Source organism: Leptonychotes weddellii, chromosome 5 (assembly GCF_054177405.1).
Source record: "Leptonychotes weddellii isolate Sample4059 chromosome 5, ASM5417740v2, whole genome shotgun sequence".
NCBI classification, from domain to species: domain Eukaryota; kingdom Metazoa; phylum Chordata; class Mammalia; order Carnivora; family Phocidae; genus Leptonychotes; species Leptonychotes weddellii.
In genome coordinates, this window is record NC_138373.1 from 75782517 (window position 1) to 75800314 (window position 17798).

Here is a 17798-nt window from a genome sequence, read left to right on the forward strand (position 1 = left end):
TCAAATGAGTTAATTTATAAAAAGCGCTTACAACAGTGCTTGGTATTTAGTGCTGAGTGTTCAGTTATGTTCAGTATTATGTGCTGCCCTCAGCTAAGGTGAAAATTTCCTCTCCAAGCAATCACTGATTGTTTTTCTGAAATTGCTACTGCTCAGAATGAGGTTTTATAGTAAGTGAAATATGTTTCACAGTTGTTTAGCAATTATTTAAAACAATAATTATTAAAATAATTTTAAAAATACTGTCAAATTATAATCCTAAAACTTTCTGGATCTGTTGCACCCAGAATGTAGCCTGATATAAAACAGGTGTTTAGTAAACCTTTGATGAACAAATAAATGGATGAATTAATCAGACTTACTTTTAGCTTCATGGGAAAATTGGGCCTATCTAATATCGCATGCTTCACTACTCTACCCATCTTAATTAAAATGATTTATTCTCTTTTACTTCCTGCCCCCCCCAACCACCACCACCACACACACACAGAGAAAAATCATAAGTGTTAGGGATAAAGGAGTTTCCTTTTACAGATGGAGACACTGGAGACCGCCTCTTCTCCCATGTTGATCCAATCATTCCACACTATTTGCAATTTCCCAAATGTATCATGCAACCTTGTACCTCTAAGCCTTCATAACAATATTTTCTCCACTTGGCGTGTCCTTGCCTCCTGGTCCTCTCTCCCCTTATGTCCACTAATTCAATTAATTCCGGTCCCATCTTTCCAAATTTACTCCTTCATCTCCTCCAGGAAACATTTGCTAACCCTCCCTTGGCTGCCATAGGGCTATATTTGGACGTTGTCAAAAGGATGTTCCATAACATATTGCTTATAGACATTATACTTAATACATTATGCCATAAGACCCAGTCTTTTGCACTGGATTATAAACTCTTTTATAAACAAGTATTATGTCTAATTTAACTTTGTCTATCTAATGCCTGGCACATTTTAATGTATAACCTAGCCTCGCTGCTATAACCTGTAAATCAACAAGATTGGACTATGGCCCAAAATATGTGTCATTTTAAAAAACTCTCTAAATGTTCCAATATTATCTGCAGCTTCCAGCCAAGATGAAGTAATAGTAACCGAGTTTAATCTCCTGCTTAAAACACTGAAAAAAAAAAAGACAAAATGTATGAAAGAATAGTTTTCATTTTTCAAGACGTTGTGCATCAGATAATGAAGGACTTGTCCCTGAGAGATGAGAAATAAAGTGAGCCCTGTGATTACCCTAGAGTACTGCAGATAGAGTTTTTAGGCTGTGCTGGAGGGAAGGGAACCCACCTAGGGCTCAGCAGTCTCCCAGACTGGAGGAGATAGAGCCTTGGAGTCCAGGAAGGCCAGGGAGATCAAGTCTGCAGGATAAATAATGGACAGAAGAGAATGGCACACAAAGCTCCAGAAATTTACAGACAGATCCCCTCAAGTTTTCAGATGAATACTGATCAGCATGTGCATGTGAAGAAGTTATTGAGGGGAACACTCTCCAAGGTTCAAGTTCACACAGAGCTGGGAGTAGTCCCTATTTCCATTAGCCAGAATGGAAAAACCAAAATTTGCATGGCAGTAGGTAGAATACCCAGAAGAATTTTGCTTCAGTAGTGGGAAAAAAATAAGCTCTAGATTAAACATGCTGGTTCTGTCCAACAAAGATGAAGAGCAAGAACCAAAAGGATTAAGCTGCGATCAAGTAACTTAGCTGTGTTCCAGAACAAGAATCTTTATAGGATCACAAAAATATCCAACACCCAACAAGATAACAATCACAATGTCTGACACCCAATAAAAAATTACAAGATATGTAAAGAAGCAGGAAAATGAGACCTACAATGAAAAAATCAAGAAAAACCACCCCAGAAATGATACAGCTGATATAATTATTAAACAAGGACATTAAAACTACTGTAACCATATTCCATATATTCAATAAGCTGGAGGAAAGGCTGAACATGTGAAGAACACATAGAAATTATACATATGACTCAAATCAGAAGAAATCTATAACTCTGAGATGAAAAATACATTGGATTGAATTAACAGCAACGAGACATTATAAAAGGATAGATAAGTAAACTTAAAGACAGTTTTTTGAGCCTTCGTCTCAGTTCAGGATCTTGGGGTCCTGGGATCAAGCCCCACATCGGGCTCTGTGCTCAGCAGGGAGTCTGCTTCTCCTTCTGCCCCTGCCCACCCCTCACTCGCTCTCTCTTTCTATGAAGAGGTATATTACATATAGAGAAACTAAAATAAACACAGCAAATTTTTTGGGAAACGATATAAGACAGAAGAAAGTAAAGTAACATCTTCAAAATAGCAGAGAAAAAAAACTCAACACAGAATTCTATACCCAACAAAAAAGAAAGTGAAATACTTTGTGAGAGGTACAAAAGCTAAAAACTCCACACAAGTAGATTTAAACTACAAAAAATATTAAAGGAAGTCCTTTAGGCAGAAGAAAAATTATACCAAATAGAAATCTTATATACAGAAAACAAAGAGCACTGGAAATGATAAATATGTGAGTGAATATAAGACTCTTTCTTATTTAAATCTCTTATTTAAAAGATAATGGGGAGCGCCTGGGTGGCTCAGTAGGTTAAGCGTCTGTCTGCCTTTGGCTCAGGTCATGATCCCAGGGTCATGGGATCAAGTCCCACATCATGCTCCCTGCTCAGCGGGGAGTCTGCTTCTCCCTCTAACTCTCCCCCCAGCTCACTCACTCTCATGCGTGCTCTCTCAAATAAATAAATAAAATCTTAAAAAAAAATGATAATGGATTGGGGCACCAGGGTGGCTCAGTTGGTTAAGCGTCTGCCTTCGGCTCAGGTCATGCTATCAGGGTCCTGGGATCAAGCCCTGCTTTGGGCTCTCTGCTCAGTGGGAAGCCTGCTTCTCCCTCTCCCTCTGCCTACCACTCTGCCTACTTGTGCTCTCTCTCTCTGTCAAATAAATAAATAAAATCTTTAAAAAAATAAATACATAAAAATTGCTCTATTAAAAGATAAAAGATAATGGATCATTTAAAGGAAAAATAATAACAATATGTTGTAGCGTTTATAACATACACAGAATAAAATATATGACAATAATAGTACAGAGGCTGGGAAGAGAGAGATGGAAGTATAATTGTAAGTGTCCATACTACACATGAAGTGTATAATTTCATTTGAAAGTAGACTGGTAAGTTAAAAATGTATGCTGTAAATCTAAAAAACCACTGAAATATATACATACACCTACATAGTCACATAAGGTTTATAGCTAATAAGCCCAACAAAGGTGATAAAATGGAATAAAAAAAAATACTTAATCCAAAAATAAAGCAGAAAAGGAGGAAAAGGGGAACAAAGAACAGACAAGACAAAAAGGAAACAAATAAGTTTGGTATATTAAATCAAGCCTTATCAATAGTCATGATAAATGAAAATGGTCTAAATATCCCAATTAAAAGGCAGAGATTACTTGATTAGACTTAAAAAGCCAGGCCTAGCTATCTGTAGTCTACAAAAAAACACTTTAAATATAAAGACATGATTATATTAAAAGTAAAAGGATGGGAAAAGTACTATGATAACACTAATCAAAAGAAAGATGGGGGCGCCTGGGTGGCTCAGTTGGTTAAGCGACTGCCTTTGGCTCAGGTCATGATCCTGGAGTCCCAGGATCGAGTCCCACATCGGGCTCCCTGCTCGGTGGGGAGCCTGCTTCTCCCTCTGACCCTCCCCTCTCTCATGTACTCTCTCTCATTCTCGCTCTCTCAAATGAATAAATAAATCTTTAAAAAAAAAGAAAGATGGAGTGGCTATATTTACATCAGTCAAGCAGATTTCAGAGAAAAGAATATTAGTATTATTAATTGTCATTTAATAATAATAAAGGTCAATTCATCAAGAGGACATAACAGTTCTAATGTTTATGCACCTTCCAGTGTGTTTTTTTCCACACCACCAGGAATTATCTGACACCAGCTGGTTATCCTACAGTTCAGCTCAATTCAGCTATCTACCCAGAGATAATGTCAGAGCCCACAGGTTAAGGGCCTAGTCCCACGAGATTGGCTTCCCAAAACACAGTCTTTAGACACAATCTAGGTTTTTGACCAATAGGCTATAAATCAGAAGTTCCTATGACCTCCTCCTTGGGTTCAATTAATTTGCTAGAACAGCTCACAGAACTCTGGGAAGCATTTCACTGACTAGATTACTGCTCTATTATAAAAGGATAGAACTCAGAAACAGCCAGACGGAAGAGATGCATAGGGCAAGGTACGGGGAAAGGAGCATAAAGCTTCTATGCCCTCTCTGAGCATGCCACTCTCCCAGTACCTACATGTATTCACCAACCTGGAAGCCCTCCCAACCTCATCCTTTTGGGTTTTTATGCAGGCTTCATTACATTGGCATGATTAATTAAATCACCCAACTATTGGCAACTGATTCAACCTCCAGCCCTCTCCCCTCCCCCGAGTCAGTGGGAACTTTCAGTCCCAACCCCTCAATTCACAGGGTTGGTTCCCTTGACAACCCATCCATAGGTTACCTAGGGACTTTCCAAAAGTTGCCTCGTTAACATAACAATAAACACCTTCGGGGCTCCTGGGTGGCTCAGTCGTTAAGCGTCTGCCTTTGGCTCAGGTCATGATCCCAGGATCCTGGGATCGAGGCCCACATCGGGCTCCATGCTCAGCGGGAAGCCTGCTTCTCCCTCTCCCACTCCCCCTGCTTGTGTTCCCTCTCTCGCTGTCTCTCTTTGTCAAATAAATAAATAAAATCTTTAAAAAAAAACCAAAACAATAAACACCTTCATTGCTCTCAAAACTTAGGAAATTCCAGGGGTTTTATTACTTCTGTGCTGGGAGGAGCAGGGACAAAAAACAAATGTATATTACTTATTGTAAATAAGTGTCACAATCTAATAACAGCTTCAAAGTACACAAACCAAAAACTGATAGAATTGCAAGAACATAGACAAATTCACAATCATGGAGATTTCAATGCCTCTCAATAATTGATAGAATAGGTAGACAGAAAATCAATAAGAATACTGTAGCCTTCAATGCTGCTAACCCACTAGACCTAATTGACATCATAGAGCATTAAAACCAACAATAGAAAACACATCTTTTTCAGATGCACGCAGAACATTTACAAACTATATTCTGGGCCATAAAACAAATGTCAGTAAATTTAAAAGGATTCACATAATACAAAGTATGTTTGTTGATCACAGTGGAATTAAATTATAAATTGGTAATAGATATCTAGATAATCCCTAAAATGTTTGAAAATTAAATAACCCATGTCTAAATCACCCATGGGGAGATGAACCATGAGAGACGATGGACTCTGAAAAACAAACTGAGGGTTCTAGAGGGGAGGGGGGTGGGAGGATGGGTTAGCCTAGTGATGGGTATTAAAGAGGGCACGTTCTGCATGGAGCACTGCATGTTGCAAATAATGAATCATGGAACACTACATCAAAAAAAAAAAAAATAAATCACCCATGGGTTAAAGAGGAAATTTGAACTTAAAGAAAATGAAAGCATAGCATACTAGAATTTATGAAGGGAACTTAAATACTTAGGGGGGTACTTAATACTTGAGGGGAAATTTATAGCACTGAACACCTACATTAAAAGGAATGGTCATTAATTGATGACTTCAGCTTGTACTTTAAACTAGAAAAAGCAAATACAGAGTAGGCATAACAAAGGAAATAAAGGGAATCAAAGAAATAGAGAAAAACAATGAAACCAAAAGATGGTTTGTTGAGCAGATCAGTACAATCTCTAGCCTAATTGACCAGGAGAAAAGGCACAAATTACCAAGGAATGAGAGAGGGAACATTACTATAGGTTCTACAGATATTAAAAGGATAATAAGAGAATATTATATGCCAAAATTCAACAACTTAGATGAAATGGACAAATTTCTTTCTTTTTTTTTTTTTAAGATTTTATTTATTTGAGAGAGAGCATGAGCAATGGGGAGGGGCAGAGGCGGAGGGAGAAGGAGAAGCAGACTCCCCACTGAGCAGGGGGCCCGAAGTGGGACTTGGTCCCAGGCCCACCCCCCAGGCCCCCAAAATGGACACATTTTTTAGAAGACAAACTACCAAAGCTCACTCAAGAAAAGTAGAATGTAAAATTTTACATTTCCAAAATGGAAAACATTTTAGCAGTTTCTTTAAAAGTTAAACATCTACCATATGACCCAACCATTTCACTCTTAGGAATTTATTCAAAAGAAATGAATTTGGTCTAAAACTTGTACCAAATGTAATAACTATATTTGTGAAAGCCCTAAATGGGAAACAACATCAATAGTTGAATGGGTAAACAAATGTGGTATATCCATACAATGGGATACTATTCCATTTTAAAAAATAAGGAATGAACTATTGGTATATGCTGTAACATGAATGTGAATCTCTAAGTGAAAGCTAAACAAAGCACACACTATAAATTTATTTATATAAAATTCTAGAAAATGCAATTAACTTATTGTGACAGAAAACAGGTTATGGATTACCTGGGAATGGAGGGATGGAAAGAAGGAATTACAAAGAGGCATGAGCATTTTGGGCTGATAGAACTGTCCATTACCTTGTCTTATTATTTTGTGGGTGTATACAACACAAAATTAATTACTGTATACTTCAAATACATGCAGTTTATTGTATGTTGATTATACCTCAATAAAGCTGTCATAAAATTTTTTTTTAAGTGAAGGCAAAATGAAAACATTTTGGACAATCAGAAGCACAATTTGTCATGATCAGACCAACACTGTAAGATATGTCAAAGCAAATTTCTTCAGCCTGAAGGAAAATTATACCAGAAACCCAGATCTATAAAAAAGGAATGAAGAGCACCAAAAAATAATAACTATATGGGTAAGTAAAAATATTTTTCTCATGTTTAAATTTTTTTTAAAGATAATTTTAAAAAAGAAAATAAGTAAATTTTTAAAAAAGATAATTGATGGGGCGCCTGGGTGGCTCAGTCGTTAAGCGTCCGCCTTCAGCTCAGGTCATGATCCCAGGATCCTGGGATCGAGCCCCGCATCAGGCTCCCTGCTCATCGGGAAGCCTGCTTCTCCCTCTCTCACTCCCCCTGCTTGAGTTCCCTCTCTTGCTGTGTCTCTCTCTGTCAAATAAATAAATTATTTAAAATAAAATAAAATAGGGGTGCCTGGGTGGCTCAGTCGTTAAGTGTCTGCCTTAGGCTCAGGTCATGATCCCAGGGTCCTGGGATCTCCCTCTCCCACTCCCCCTGCTTGTGTTCCCTCTCTTGCTGTGTCTCTCTCTGTCAAATAAATAAAATCTTTAAAAAAATAAAAAAATAAAATAAAAGATAATTGATTAAAGCAAAAACAATGTATCTTGATAGAACATGCAGGACAGGTATGACAATAAAACACAAAAGACTGGAAAGGAGAAATAAAACAGACTGTTGTAAGGTTTTCATATTATATGCAAAGTGGTGTATTATTTCAAGTAGACTACAGCAAATTAAAGATGCATACTGTAAATCATACAGCAATGACTACATCTGAGCATAGCTAGTAAGTTAATAGTAGAAATAAACTGGAATCCTAAAAGATACGCAATTCAAAAGAAGGCCAGAGAAGAGAAAAAAGAAGGAACAGATGGGACAAAAAGAAAATACCAAGATGGCAGACAAAAATCCAATTGTAACAATAATTGCATTAAATAGAAATGGCTAAATAGTGCAATTAAAAGGCAGAAATAATATTGATAAAAGGAAGACCCCGGGGTACCTGGGTGGCTCAGTCATTAAGCGTCTGCCTTCAGCTGAGGTCATGATTCCAGGATCCTGGGATCGAGCCCCACATGGGGCTCCCTGCTCAGTGGGAAGCCTGCTTCTCCCTCTCCCTCTCCCTCCGCCTCTATTATCAGTCAAAGTGGACTTCAAGTCAAGGAATATGGCGGCAAAGAGGGACATTACATAATAATAAAAGGGTGAATTATTAAGAAGACAACAATCCTAAATCATGCAGAGCTCAAAATGAAGCAAAAATTGACAAACTAAAAGGGGGAAATAGACAAGTCCACAATTACGGTTGATTTCAACACTCTTTTCCCAGGATTTGATAGAACAGAACAGAAAATCAGCAAAGATCTAGACGACTTGAACAACAGTATAAACCAAACTGATCTCATTGAACTTTATTGAACGCCATATCCGACAACTGCAGAATACTATTGTTAAATAACAAAAATTGAACCAAGTAAATTTTAAAGATCTAATTGGCTTTACTGAACAATTCATGAATTGGCAGCATCCCATCTAGCAAGTAGAGGATAGCTCCAAAGGGCTACAGAAAAGGAAAGGTTTTTAAAGGGAGGACAAGGAAGTCATAAACAGGAAAAAGGATTATTTTGGGTGATGTCACCTTCCTTTGGGGAACAAAAGGATCTTATTAGGTGGATTGCTTCATCTTCCTTTGGGAATTGGGGAGGGCCCATGTGACGGATTACCTTATTGGTGCTGACCAGAAAATTCCTGACAGGTTAAGACTACATTTCTGGGGGAAGTTGAAACTGCAATTAAGTTAAGCATTACACCCTGGTTTGTTGATGTGGCCTAGCATAAATGACTCCATTCTGGGTCTGTGATTTTCTTTTTAACACTACTCAAGTGCCCTTAAAACATTCACTATGATAGACCATAGTCTGGCCCGTAAAACAAGTCTCAATAAATTCTAGAGTTAAACTCATACAGAGTACTTATGACCATTATGGAACTAAATCTGAAAATAACAAAATGATATCTGGAGAATCCCCAAATATTTAGAAATTATACACACTTTTATGTAATCCACGGTTCAAAGAAGAAATCACAAGTGAAATTAGAAAATGTTTTAACTGAATGATAATGAAAACATCAAAATTTGTGGGATGCAGCTAAAGCATGCTTAGAGGGAAACAGATAGCTTTAAATGCTTTTATCATAAAAGAAAGGTCTAAAATCAGTGACTTAAGCTTTCATCTTAAGCAACTAGCAAATTTAATCCAAATAAGTAAAATGAAGGAAATAATGAGCAGAAAACAATGAAACAGAAAACGAACATACAATAGAGAAGAATAAGAACAAGAGCTGATTTTTCCAAAAAAAAGATCAATAATAGATATACCTTCAGTTTGACCAAGACACAAATTACCAATATCAGAAATGAAAACAGACATTGAAAGGATAAGAGACACACTTTATGCCAATAAACTGAAACTTAGAGGAAATGGACAAACTCCTCAAAGACATAAAAAGACAAAAATTGACATGATAGAAAATATAAATAGCTCCAGATCTAAATTGAGTTCTTACTTAAAAACCTTGCCATGATATACATCTGCACCTAAGAATCACAGGATTGCATAAAACTTGAGGCCCCCTAATCCTTTCCTTCCCAAGGAACCCCCAAGAAAAAAGGACTCTAATTACAGGACAAAACACGGAAGTCTTCAAGGCCATGAAATTGGGTAATGTGGTAGTGGGGGAGCTTTTGGTAGGATGATCGGAAGTCAAAAAGCTCTTAAAATAATCTTCTGTCTGCCATATAGCTAGTGTATGATGGGCCTCACACTAAGTCTCTTCTGAGAGGTATAAATTACTCTGGAATGCAGAACAAGACTAGAGAAGGGACCAAGAGGGAAGGATTCCTCCAATAGACACCTGCACAGAATAGGATACTTCACAGGTGTTTGGCCTCCAGCAGACTCTACCTTGTAATACTATTCATTGCCTAGAATGCCTTAGGTACAAGCAGCTCTCTGGAACAGGTAGTGGAAGTGGCCAATTAAAGAGTCAAGGTTCAGAAAACCCTATTAGAGCCTAATATAAACAAATACTGAGAGATTAAATGAGTTCAGACATGCCTTGGCAGTTAATTAAAATGGAACAGAGATTAGAATCTCAATCTCAATTTAGTGTCCTTTTTCCTCCACCCACTGCCAACTGCCTCTGATCAAAATTTTGCACTGGAGATTTTCATACTCAAACTGGGCATTTCCTGTCAAGCTTGGGTATTAATCAGCTGATTATTGAGGGGAAAAAAAGGGTGGGGGGACACTTAGCATAGTACCTGATGCACAAGTAAATGCTGCACAAAATCTTAGCAAAATTATCCCTTATTTTTGGCCTCTTAATTGGGAGAAAGATTGGCTTTATTAGGTGATTAATGATTAATTTACAAATGCAAATCTTGGGTAGATAATTTGCAGGGTGGGGGAGGAGGGCAGGGTGGTGGTGGTGGTGTGGAGACTACATGCCAACAGCAATGTGAACACAGTGTAGAAAAGGAAAAATATTTTTTAAGTTCTTGAGTTGGATCCCTTTAACATAAGAGATCAACAAGAGAAACACATACAAATGTATTAGGTTTTATATAATAACACAGGAGCCCTCATAAGGAAATGAAGACCCAAAGAAATGGTTAAATATGTTTTGTTTTGTTTTGTTTTTAATTTTATTTGACAGAGAGAACACAAGCAGGGTCAGCATCAGGCAGAGGCAGAGGGAGAAGCAGGATCTCTTCTGAGCAGGGAGCCCAATGCGGGGCTCCATCCCGGGACCCCAGGATCATGACCTGAGCTGAAGGCAGACGCTTAACCAACTGAGCCACCCTGGCACTCTTTAAACCTGTTTTATGCTGGGTTTGATGAAAACTGGAAAGTCATGGAAAGATACGATACAGCAGAGTATGGGTTATGTGTAACACACTGAGGCAAACTCAGCAAGGCCGGCTTGTTCAGATTCCTCTTCTGTGTCCTTTTGTCTTCTGAGGTAAGGATGCTCCTTTCCTCTGAGTACAGGGAGGGCACTTCTCACGTTAGGGGTTGTGACCTGCTTCAGGGAAAGGTCAGAGGGTTCTTCCTGCACATGCCATTTCTCAAATTCCTTCAGCTTAAAATATGCACTATGCTAAGGTGCCATATTTTGGGGTATCATGTCCTGAACCCCATCAAGAGTCATTCACCCTTTATTTTCAATTTACAGAAATAATGCAAACTGTACATGAAGCAAAGGATTAAAATAAAAAAGACTGTATACTTAGCAGAAAACTCACCTGCAGAGAGAAGGACCCAACAGCTTGCACTGTCCTTCCCATTCTTGAGCCTGCCTTCAAATCGGGCAAACCAAAAGCAAGGTTCTGCCTCTCCTTTCTTTGACTAGATTGGTAACAGCACAACTTGTGATCTTTGTTTTCCAGAAGAAAGAATGGGATGGGTCAGCAAAGAAGTCAAGGTAAGCTCACTTACTCAAGAGCATCTGCGAAGAAAAGACCTTTACACTAACATTAGTTCCATCCAACCCCCTGATATTTGAGCTTAACTAATGCCAAATAATAGAACTTTCCTCTCTTCCTGTCAAACCAACAAACTTTCACTCACGTAGGGATCTAGTGATTTTGAGTTCTCCTTGGTTCTTTCAACCCTCTCTGGAAAGAGTATTGTAAGGGAGGAAAATAATAGTCTACCCTTCTAAGTTCTTAGCTGAGACCCTTGTAATAAAAAACAGATTAACAAGAGAAAAAACAGAATTTATTAACATGTACACTCTATGTATACATGGGAGATACCAAGAAACTCCCCCAAATAGCTTAGAATTCAGGCTTAAATAGCATATTAATAGGAAAAGGGGCGGGATGATGTAGGCCTCTTAGGGAAGAGTGATTTTTAGGAAAGATGAATGGGCCCTTAGTAGAGCAGGTGGGAGGGATGATAGTTGTGGCAAAGTTCATCTGGCTGTTTTTTCTAGTCTCCTCTTCTGTGATAAGAATCAATTTTCCCTGGTTGATGAAACTCTCAGGGAGGGGGATTTATGATTTATGACAAGTTGTGTTCATTTTAGAGGAGCTGTCTTTAGACAGATAAGGGGAGTTCAAAGAAAGCCTCTATTTGTATTTGCTGTTTTAAAGTGCCTGACTCAAAACAGTCAAGATGCCTAAGTGGCATATTTTGAGGTGGTAAATTCTGCTACCCTTCAGTATCATAGCATATTGGGCTCTGCATCAGGAGGAGCAATGTTCACTTTTAAATCTAATCTGGAGAAGGGGGCTTTCAGCGTCCACAGCAGGGCTCCTTCCAGGAGTTGACTGAAAACCAGAGCAGGAAGCACAAAATGTTTTCCTTATTCTCTGTTCCCAATACAGGTATGGCCAAACATTCAACTATGCAACAGGCCTTCTCAAACCTCTCTTCCAAGGTTGTATTTTATTTGAAATGCAAACAATAAAGGTGGGTTTTGTTGCCTCTGAAACACAAGTCACAGCAAAGCACAATCAGCTGTTTTAATTTCTTGCTAAAAAGAAATGACGCTTTTATTTTCCACTGTTTTATTATAAAAATCAACATTTCATTTGTTACAACTCAGCTTATTGTAATAATCAAAAGGGGATTTATACAAGGTATTTTTATACAGTTTACAATTAAAGCACTTATTTTACAAAAAGGGGGAAGTGAATAGTGGACAAGGGCTGACCAAATGTTGGCCATTAAAATATAAATACATCCTTGCAAAGCACCATCGTACCAAAGTCCATGGACAAGAAACACCAGCTGACTTTTAAGACAATAACAAAGATTAAAGCTTAAGAAAAAATTTAAAAACACAAAGGATAAACATCTGAAAGCAGCACCAGATCCTTCACTTGCAAATAAGGCTAGTCCAGCTTAAGCTTCTTGGTATCCTCTTAACTCTTTTCAAATTTTCCTAACCCCAGATACTTAATTTTACGTAAAATTAGATTTATTCACTTTCTTTTCCTTTTAATATTCATATTTAGGTATATCTATCTATCTACAGATATAGATAGACAGATCTATATATACATATATATCCCTGCCCTGCTTATATTTGTTTAAAAAAAATGGACAGTTAAGCATAAGCAAAAGCACATTGTCTCTAAATCTTTGGTGTAAACTTTTGGGTAAACCCTAGGTAGCAGTGAAAATCTACAAGTTAGTTTTTGTTAGGTCTATATTCTTGAGTACAAGAAATCACATAGTCTATCGTTGTATCTGTAAAGTCATGAGGATTTTTTCCAGCAATAAACTTAACAATAGCTTAAGGATGCTTTATGAAAAAGAAAAACCGAGCAAAATTTACCTGGACTTAGATCTTAGATCTAAGATTCTTACTGACTACCCCCCTTCTACTCAGGTGCAGGCTTAGTTTAATGAGATGCAGAATCAAGGCAATGGAAATATCCTGAGTATATGGATTCACAAGCGCATAGTTTAAAATTTTTACACTATAAATGTAAAATGTTATCCCCTAAAACTGAAAATTTCATAAGCCAAATTTTGGGACTATTATAAAATGATACGATCCCAGAAGTCAGAAACCACACATATGCTAGCAGTACCTTCTAAAGAAAGTTATTTCCCTTGGCTCATTTTAGGCTTCGGATAAAGAAAGGAATACCAAATAAAATTAGAGTTTAAGAATTCTGAGAACATGTTTTCAACAACACTTGATCCTGACTCAGTCCCTGTCTACACTTGGTGTATATAGCCTCATTTGTGCATGCCCAAACATTTGTTGGCCAACTGATACTCACATACTCGTAGCCACACTCCAAACATACTATGTATGTCATTATACAGACTTAAGCCTATTAAAAGCTTGGGGGTATGAAAAGCCCAAGACTTTTGTTTCTCAATTTTGTTAGATGTGTAATGGTAACCAATACGCAGCTCTTACGGCATGCAAATCAATGAAGTGGCAAGTTGCCCCTGCAGGAGAAAAAACAATTTTAAACACTACGTTTCTAGGAATCGAATCTAGGCACAGGACGCCACCAGCACAACCATCACAGAGAAGCAGAAGTAGTCTATTAGGATTGCTGGTGTCCCGTTACATAAACATACACAGATTCATTAACAGGCTAGGGAAGCCACAGCTACTAACTCACCTTGAAGTATTCTTCATTAATAGGCCTTGATGGCAAAACAAAAAGATTTTACCCCAGAACTAACTGCTACCTAACGGAGATGGTGGCTATTTTTATATTTTATCGAAGTTGGAGTTGGCCTTATACAAATTACTGACCTTGGAGGATTTTAAAATGATGAACAAATACAATCCTCAATTCATGCTAAAATTTTACTGCTCAAAAGCCCCGCCCCCAAATTATTGGCCTGTTAGATGAAAATGTACTGTAAAGTCTTCATTTCTAAGTATGTATCGTCCCTTTAGAGTAGCTGTGCTCGAGGATCCCATATACCCCTTGGTGGTATATCACAAAGTATTTTATATTAAAATTAAAATAACTAAAGGAACTCTAATTTTCTGCTAAACAGATGACATCTCATGAATGCTACTACAGAAGAGCAGTCAAGTGTCAGAGGCATAAGAAAATTCCATGAAAGAAAAATTAATACTGAGAATCCCTTCTATTCCTTAACTCCATTTTTTTCCTTGTGACTTAAGCAGCAAAATCCCTTGGGCCACTGTTCAGAAGACCAGGGCTCTGAAGGAGACAAGTCCTAAATTATAAAAGTTCAGAGTTAAAAAGACCACCTCAATGAAGACTAGTCTACTATATAGTGCACGAAAAATATGCTATGCTAGAGCTCATTTCTCAGATAATTTCAATCACATCAGTAAATAGGCATACTTTAAGACATGTTCAAAATTAAATACTTTAGTATTTAAGGAATCTAGTAACATTTTATTCCTTTTTTCCTCATGGATAGTGAATATAGCAATACACCAAATTCCAAACCCTTTTCCACTTTTTCCCCTGATTTGTACTGTTTATTTTTTATCCTCAGTTTCTCCAATTAAACCTCTTGTGTTTAATAATCAAGAGAGTTTACTTAAGCTTAACTGTCCATGTAACCTGAGGTCCAATCTTTCCTGAATTTTGATAATTCTCTCATTTAAAGGTACCCTCCCCAAAATATTAAGAATCCATCTCAACTACCCCAGAAAGAGGATTCTGAGATTAAGCGGATCTGCCTTCAAATAATTTCAAACAAATTGGCACACAAATCAGTATTTTGCAAGAAGAGGCCATTGCCATCGCAGTACAAGCACTTGGACTGAGATATAACAAGGCAATATTCTTCTTAATTCGTTATAGTGCAAGTTTCCACATGGGAAGCCCACCGGATAAAGATGCACATTAAAAAATGTAAACATATAGAATTCTCAAATTCTAATTGATACCCAGTTATTGCTAACCTTTCCATCTTCATTTAAGCATCAAAGGCCCCCGTGTCACAGAATGCAACTCCAGTATCCATTCTGTTAGACTGTGGGCACTTTGTCCACCGACAGGAAGAGTTAATGCTTGTTTGACTGAAATGCAAGACACTGATGGATCACCATTTATTTATATGCAAAATCAAGTGCACCTGATTCGTATAAGGTGTCCCTAACAATCTAAGCATTATTCTGAAACCACGTCTTTTTCTCTTTAAAAAATTTCCTTAGGTATTTTTAATTACTTAAAAAGTTCCTTCATCCCTGCCAAAATTCTGAATCTTTTCTTCCATTGTTTTCTCTTGGGCCCTGAAATCCAGAGAGGAGGCCTCAGCAAGACAGAATTAAAAAAAAAAAAATCATTCAGTAACTGACCGACATCTAATAAAGTAAAAATACATTAGTTTAAAAACACACTCCGTTTTAGCAGAGAAGTGCTGGAAACATGTAAAAAGCAGGAAACTGACTTGTGGCAAGGTGGCAGAGCAGTGCTAGAATCATCCCACATGTCAGTCCTAAGAGCTGAGGATGCAGCAGCCCGACAACCACGCAGGTCAGGCAGATCATGGAAGAGCCTTCCATTATTCCCCTCCACCCAAGTTCTGACAGCTGAGAAGTAACTAGTTGGCCTTCTCATTTAACCCATATTGGTAAATTTGTTTAATCATCTTAATCCGTAACGGGATAAGAGAGAACACACACAAATATATGAGGTGAGTATAAGAATAATTTGTGGATAATTTGAAAACAATCTAACATTCACATTGGGTAACAGGAAGATATTAAACTCATGTCACACATTAAAAGAGGTATGTATGTAGACATCATTCTGAGAAAAATTGGCCTAAAGAACATGAAAATGTCACAAACAGTTAATAAAGGGAAAACCTAATGATAACAAAAAAATTCTCTCTTTAAATAGATTGTCTCTAACCGGAACATATTTAAATGTTTTACTAGGAAAAAAAAATATATATATATAAACGATTTCATATTGTGATATTATATGCTGAAAGTACTGCAAGGATATATGATTAATTTACAACAAAAACATAATGGTTAAATTTGTAACTCTTAAACATTGCCTATATGTGTTGTAAAAAGAGATTTTAATGAGCATTAAAACAATCTTGGAAGAGGAGCAATAATATGTCTACCCTTTGATCATTATGCAAAAACAGCAGTCAAATTCAAGAGCTAAGCCTACAGAGGAATGGAGCTAGTAGAAATATTAAAATGAAACCTTAATTTAGAAAATTCCATTTAATCAATCCTCAGATAAAAAGCTGTGAATAAGTCGTGATATCTTGGCAAAATGGCCTACAAAGCTGCTGCCGGGGAGGAAGCCAAGGTAAAAACACCTAGAGAAAAAATTAATTCTTTTGACAGAGGCTGTGGGTTCTAAGGTAGGGACAGAAGACTTGCGCACACAAAGAGCCCCACACCATCTTACTGGACAGCTGATCTCCTACAACAGCAACACCCAGAAGGGATTTTTATAAATACCTATTTTCCTCACTAAAATAATTGGATTCCTAGAGAAAACAAAGCCCTTTGTCCAAAGTTAGTTTTAATTCCTTTTTTTTTCCTTTTGTGATTTCTTAAACTTGTTGGCCCTCAAATGTTAGTTAACATGAAGGCTATTTGGCTACTTCCAAGTATCTATGGTTTGCTACTCTGAGATGGACTTAAATTTTTCTTCTTCTTCTTCTCTCTCTCTCTTTTTTTTTTGGTATCAATAAAGCCCAGACATTCCTGGTCAGTGATGCCTTTATTATTCCTGTTTCCTTTGTACTCAGTCACTTCACTGGGTTTAAGGCATGCTTTGTGTATTTAGTTTGCAAAAATAAAACTTTTAGTACAAATTTATTTTTTATACAAATTTTTATGGCACAAGCAGCAAATCTGCTGTTTTAAGAAAATATATAAATATCCTTTTCTTCTGTACAAATATCTCCAGTATTCCCTACCCCATTTATAATTTTTAACTGTACATGGTCTGCCTCATCTTTCTCTAATAGCTCCCTCCCCCCCTCCAGATCTCAACCAAATTTGTATTTACATTTTTGCATTGGAGGCAGTCAGAGGAGGAGGGCCCCTCCTCAGGAGGAGTCTGTACAGGGAGAGGGCGGCGGTGGGTAGAGGTGATGAGAGTAGCTCCTCTCTGTGTATGGAGAAGGTGGGCAGCTTTCATAGTTCTCTTCTGCTGACAGGTATTGGCTTCGGGGTGTGGGAGGTGGGGGCACAGGCTCTGAGTCATAGTTCAAGTCACTAGTGTAGCCCTTGGCTGTTGCCACTGAGGTCATTCTCCGGCTGGGAGCATAGTCACTGTCACAAACATCTGTGCTGCAGGGCGTGGTAGGGGGTGCAAAGTGCCGGTAACTGTATGGCCTGTAGCTGGTAAGGGGGAAAATCGAGAGAAGCAGACACTTAGTTTTACAGAAAAGCTGTTTTCCCTATCAGAATACAGAAGTATTAGATGTAAACTTCACTTTGAGTAGAATACGCTACTACAAATTTAAATTTGTACAGACCAGGAGGCAATTTGCAACGGC

The 17798-nt window shown here is 37.7% G+C and overlaps 1 protein-coding gene across 2 annotated transcripts in view; it reads right to left on the bottom strand.

Annotated features, from left to right (window-relative positions):
- Positions 1 to 12228: 12228 nt before the first annotated feature.
- The window catches only part of LRP6 (LDL receptor related protein 6), a 171342-nt gene continuing 165772 nt past the window's right edge, over positions 12229 to 17798 (bottom strand). For both annotated transcript variants that reach the window (XM_006733076.3, XM_081821238.1), the window contains one exon: positions 12229 to 17640. In XM_006733076.3, coding sequence (XP_006733139.2) covers positions 17346 to 17640 — 295 coding nt within the window. In that variant the 3' untranslated portion in view covers positions 12229 to 17345. The remainder of the gene's footprint in view (positions 17641 to 17798) is intronic.